General features: G+C 47.2%; 1 protein-coding gene across 1 annotated transcript; it reads left to right on the top strand.

Annotated features, from left to right (window-relative positions):
- The first annotated feature begins 1,334 nt into the window (after positions 1-1,334).
- LOC147455262 (palmitoyl-monogalactosyldiacylglycerol delta-7 desaturase, chloroplastic-like) lies at positions 1,335-3,873 on the top strand. Its single transcript, XM_086514086.1, has 5 exons — positions 1,335-1,964; positions 2,671-2,811; positions 2,899-3,039; positions 3,120-3,226; positions 3,424-3,873. The coding sequence occupies exons 1-5, from the start codon at positions 1,413-1,415 to the stop codon at positions 3,623-3,625; spliced, it is 1,143 nt and encodes a 380-aa protein (XP_086370212.1). The 5' UTR covers positions 1,335-1,412; the 3' UTR covers positions 3,626-3,873.
- The last annotated feature ends 2,176 nt before the right edge of the window (positions 3,874-6,049 follow it).

Here is a 6,049-nt window from a genome sequence, read left to right as displayed (position 1 = left end):
TCGTACTCGTGGCTAGTAGAGGGAACTAAGCATGGAATTTGCCTTTTTTGGACGATTTTCTACTCTCTAATAGTGCTGCAATCGCTCCACTAGTGCTTCTAAAAATGAAGGGGCTAAATTTTTGCAGCGCTACTTTCCTCCTTGGAGTGCGACCAAGGATCATCTCTTCTTTCCACTGCCCCAACTAATACCCAGCGCGACCCTGCTCTTAGTACCTCCCTTTTTCAAAGTGGTAGTGGGGCTATCTTTCCCACTCTAAAATGATGGCTTGATTTTCTCATTTTTCAAAAATGGATTATGCTCTACGCCCACTCCCCCCACTACACCTGGGTGTGACCTAGCTATAAGTATGTTGCGAGTCTTACGAGTGTGGATTCATCGTAGTGGTGAGAATATTCATCCCACGTTAACATTGTCATGGCAAGCTTTGAAAGGGGGGATGTCAATTAGCCTTGAAGCGTTGTTGAGGCAACCCGCTCTCTAGCGAACTCCAACCCTCAAACTTCGAACATTATCGCCTGGACTCTTGAGCGCACATGAAATGCAAATTGAGCCCACACACATGCACAGAGACCTTGTGAAAATTTTGTAGACACAACGGCTAACTATGTGTTGAGTCCGACTTTGATGGATCAACCGTGGCAGTGGAATCTTTGGAGCCAGGTCAATCTCTGTGGACGCTGCGGCTCAGTTTTTGGATGCATGTGTGAGGCATTGATAGGACCCCATTCTATAAACTTGAGAAAACTTGCTTGAGTGCGTGTGAAAAGGAAGAGGATCGGATTGGAGGGAAGGATCAAATTTGGAAATTAGATTTTTTTCAATTGGACAGGTGTAAGGAGAGCGTAGGCTGGTTGGGGAAGGGGTCCGAACAGGCCTAGGGTACAATGAGAATGTGAGAGAGAGGGGCATTAACTTTGCCATTTGTGGTAGTCGGAAAAGCCAGGTTGGCCTTTAAAATTTCCCAGTATAATATTGGACTAATCATGTGGAAGGGGAGTGAGAAAGTCAAAAAAAATAAAATGTAAGGACGGCTTTTTTTGTTGGCCGGTAACGTTTAAGAGGGTTATCCAAAGCAAGCCAATAAGGCTCACATACTACCCTCCTTGTGCACGAAGATAGGCCGGGTGGTTGCTGCGATGGCACCCTTTGGCGCCTTTCTTTCTGCCACCGTGGATGCTGACGGGGTTTTCCAAGGCCCAGAACCCGGGACCCCATGTGCCTTTTCTTTTCCAACATGGATGCTGACGGGGATTTGTACCTGCCCAAAACACGGGCCCACTACTGATCTGCCCCCCGCTTCCTCTCCTGTGTGTGTACACATCTATAGAAGAGGTTGGCCAGCCGTTCGTCTTGCCAGGGCTTAGCAGATAGTGCGCGTGCGCCTTCGCAGCAGCGCGCAAAACGCAGCTATGGCGGCAGCAGCAGCAATGAGGAATGGCGCGGCCATGGGTCTCTCTACGCCCATCCCCACCTCCAAGCGTGGCCTCTGCTCATCCTTCTTACCGCCTCTGCAGCCTCGCAGCAGATGCCTTGGCATGGCTCCAGGTCTCTCGTTGCCTGCACGCCTGGGCTTGGCCCCATCGCCTCACCGCCCCCTCCACATTTCTGCTTCTGCTGCCGCTCAAACTGCCTCGGCCCCAGCTGAGCCCCCCAAGGCTACCCCCAGCAATATTTGGCTCTCCAACGTTACCCCCATTTGGAAGAAACCCTATTTCTTGAACAGGACCTGGTCAGCCAGTGACATTGGAATTGGGATCTATTTGCTACTCACTCATCTGGGCTGCCTCCTTGCCCCCTTCACGTTCACCTGGAAGGCTTTTGGGGTGTTTCTTGGCATGTATGTAATTACGGGTATGCTCGGAATCACCCTATCGTTTCACAGAAACCTCTCCCACAAGAGCTTCACCCTTCCTAAGTGGTTGGAGTATACATTTGCATACTGCGGCGTCCTGGCTCTTCAGGCAAGTGCTGTCCAATTTATGTGAAAGTTGCTGATGGATGCTCCTTTGTGATAATGTCTGCAACGTGGATTGGGGAGAGCACCTGCACTATTATATAATGGCTTGGGTGCATATTACTGTGATGGTGTCTGCCATGTAGCGGCATTATTATGTAGAATTCATGTCTTCCATTTCATCGCTGCATACCATGTTGGTGGGGGCAGTTCTCCGCTTAGTAACAATCAGAAGGTGTTTGGGTCACTTACACGAATTTGCTTGGTGGAGTACGTCAGTCGACTAGAGGAGAACCATCTCTCTGAACATTGCTTTTGGCTTCCATATCCTCAACAGTAAGATGGTATTTAGGAAATGCTATGGGTTTGTGATAACATAAGACAGCAGTTCTGCACGATAGCAAGTAGAGTGAGAATTGGCTTTGCTTTGCCCTGTTGTTGGTATGTTCCTAGTGCACTTGCTGTGACTTTCCTCGAGCACATTGTATTGTGTTCTCCTACTACAGAAGTGCCCGTGTAATGAGTAACTTTCTCTTCTCTTGAATTGAGAATCCATTGGTATGGAGTTGTGATGAAGGACACCAAGCAATGCACCGTCTGCTTGAATTATGCACATAAGGATTCAGGAGTCTATGTGGCCTCTTTCAATTTTGAGCTGTGTTGTTGATCGTTTCCTTATGAGCTTGTTGGCTCTCTTTTTACTGCTCTGGCAGGGGGATCCTTTGGAATGGGTGAGCTCACATCGATACCATCATCAACACTGTGATACAGAGATGGATCCCCATTCACCATATGGAGGTTTCTGGTTTAGCCACTTGGGATGGGTGATTGATAGCAACTTAATAACAGAGAAGGTATCTGGTCTCTTTATAGCATATATAGCATATGGGGAATCATTTCTTTCTGTACGCTTACCTGCGATTGTTGGGATTTTGCAACAGGTGGGCGAACGCACTAATGTAGCAGACCTGGTCAAGCAACCCTTCTACCGCTTTATCCAGAAGACATATCCTCTGCATGGTTTTCTGGCTGGAGCGATTTTGTATGCTTGGGGAGGTCTTCCATTTCTGATATGGGGCGGGGTTTGTGGATATTGTCTTCTTAAGCTAATTGTATGGGAATCTGAAAGTTATGTGGGCTCATGTCTTTGGTATGATTGCAGACACTTCGAATTACATGGGTGTACCACATTACTTGGTTGGTTAACTCTGCATGTCATGTATGGGGTAATCAAGCATGGAAGACTGGAGATTTGTCTAAAAACAACTGGTGATTCTTTACCTCTTTTCACTGACTAAATTATTTATGCTGCATATGCAACAAACAATCGCCGCATATGCAACCCTCGTGTTTTTGAGCCTGTCCCTGGCTCTTCAAGTGCCTTGTAGAGCTTGCAGTGTCCTCTTTGGAAGATCTAACTTTAAATTAGCTAATAGTGCTTTGTTTCTTGCTTGCATGTTGTGTAGGTGGGTTGGTCTTTTAGCTTTTGGAGAGGGATGGCACAACAACCACCATGCCTTTGAGTTTTCAGCCCGGCATGGCCTGGAATGGTGGCAATTGGACCTTACCTGGTATTTCATTCTCCTCCTTGAGAAATTGGGCTTGGCAAAGAATGTGAAACTCCCAACCAAGGAACAGAAGCTTCGCGTAGCCCTGGATCCTTCATAAGCCTCGAAAGTCTTAACCAAAGCCTACCTCTTGGACACCAAGTATCCAAGTAGGGCTTTTGTACGCAATATGCAAGTGTACATATTGAGAGCCCTTTCTCACTAGGAGTTCAGGAGATAACCACACAGAGAAATTGTCTGGTTTATGGGACATTTATTTCAGGCATTGGGAAAGCAATTTGTTGTATCATCTGCAGCCTAGCGGTTGTAAGGGCCCTATGCATGTAAGTTGTATGGAATTTTCATGTCCCCATTTTTTGCATTTTAAATAGTTGATGTATTGTCACACAGTTTTTAGTTCATTGAGTGAACTTACGAAAGGCGATCCACTCATCATACTAGTTGTAAATCTTCGTCGTAAGTAATGCCTGTTGGTGCTGGCTTGTCTCACTCTTTGGTACATTTTGGTACTTAATGAATGAAGTATTGCTAGTTGCTGTAACAAATTTAACAAAGCCATTGTAGAGCGACATAATTTTGGCTGCCACCTTTGGCTTGAAGAGAACACTGGCTATGTGAACGATTGCTACATGTCTCTAGGACAGTATATATATTGTGTGGCAAGTGCCTCCTGTTGTGAAAATGAATGTATAGGAATGTGAAGCAGCAGTTCTCAGAAAGAGGAGCTTTCACATAGTAATAGGATGCGGAATTATGTCTTCTGAGCCAGTGTGGCTTTATGGTGCAGGGAATGGTCCATTGCTGACTATTCTCTTGGAATGGAGGTTAAACATATGGTAACTGGTGGTGGATGTATGGGTTTGAGGATTGTGATTGCGGCAGAATGAGTACGGAGCCATCCCCAGGTTAAAGGGTTGGTGAGTGAAGGATGGTAAGGGAAGGCACACTGACATTGGTTGATAGCGGTTCAGAAAAAGTATGCTGACAGCCATTGTCAGTGGTAATCCGTCTGTTTTTGACTGCTCATGTGGCAGATGCTTAATCTATTGTAAATGTTGAGATTGCTGCAATTGAGTGGCTAGTTGTTGTCGATGCTGTTAGTGTGAGAATTACTGATTTTTACTACAGCCGCTCAGCTGACAGCAATGCAACAGCCAACCACTTGCATTCTGCTGGACAATGTATGTCGTATGAAGGGTGCTGATCATTTGCAATTTTGCCTGACTTTGACGATACTGGCTAAGCTCCACACAATGGAGGAAAGTTGGCATCAGCGCCAGCTTCTACCCGCTGCTGCTTACTGTTGGATCTAAGCAATGGGTATGATGGAATTGACTATTTCTCCTTTCGCAGGTCTGGAAGTTGTGGTCTAGGAGAAATTGGGTCATACTCCCTGTTATTCCATTGGAATAAGACCATCACCTCCTGCTGTTCTCCTCCTCAATAATAGTGGATTCCCTTCATTTTTGAATGGATTTTTGGAGCGATAGGAAGGACTCCGAAGGAACTCGTTCAATCTGACCTCCCTCTTAATCGGCTCCTAAATGATTGAAGTTGAGAATTTAAAAGTGGTAACTGATCCTGTTAGAACAACTGCCATTAAAAAATAGCAATGTGACATGCAAGTGCAGAATTTGAAAGTGGCCTGTTTAAATTGAAAGGGGGCTAAATGATCCTCTGATAGAGCAGTAGCCATTAGTAGTGGTTTTACATTTAACTCTTAGTGGACATCAATGTCTTCTAGAACTAGAGATTTCCTTTCAACCCTGAACCCATTGACTTACGGTCATAGTATAAAACATGGTTAATGTATACTTCAATGAAGAAGAAAAGAGTGAATGGATAGGGGAGGGAGGTGCACAGTTATTTGATTGCGTTTGTGAGGTTATACATCCTTCTCTTGGTTCTTCTCTCAGGGTTGGGATAGAAATGAAGGGATAAGAGCATGAGTCAAGAGGAACAAAGATTTAGGGTATTGGGTTTAGGGTCAAGGAGATAGAGATTAGGGTCAAGTGGGGATGTCCATTGGGTGGGAGAAAACAAGGATTGTGGTTTCGGGGGATGGAGCACAAATGGGTAGAGGGAGATGGATTATAAGGGGTATGAGCCTCCCGAAGACCGGCCACGGGAGGGGACCCCCCACCTAGACACTGTAGCCTCACTACTCCACGCACTCGCGCACCGTGGGGACTCCACGCAAGGTTCCCCGGGGCACGCTATGACCCGTTGGCGGTGCGGCGAAGCCTGAGGCTACGTGGGGCTAGGGACCCGAAACGCAAGACCCGCGAAGACCCGCGAAACGCAAACGGCCGTCGACCCATGGAACGCAACCACGCCCGAGTCGGGCCCCCGAGAAGGCAACTTGACCCGAGCCGGTCCCTCCTGAGCCGGGCCCGTCCGCGCCAGGACCCCTTGAAGCAACACCTTGTCCCTCGGCCGTGCGCGGGTATAAATCCCCGCCGGGCCCCTTGAAGACAGAAGTCCCCTCGGCCGCGTGCGGGTATGAATCCCCGCCGGGCCCCCT

The sequence above is a fragment of the Adiantum capillus-veneris genome, chromosome 6, assembly GCF_014529385.1.
Source record: "Adiantum capillus-veneris isolate H3 chromosome 6, ASM1452938v2, whole genome shotgun sequence".
NCBI lineage: Eukaryota > Viridiplantae > Streptophyta > Polypodiopsida > Polypodiales > Pteridaceae > Adiantum > Adiantum capillus-veneris.
The sequence above is the reverse complement of the archived record's forward strand: the minus strand, read 5'-3'. Positions and strand labels throughout refer to the sequence as shown.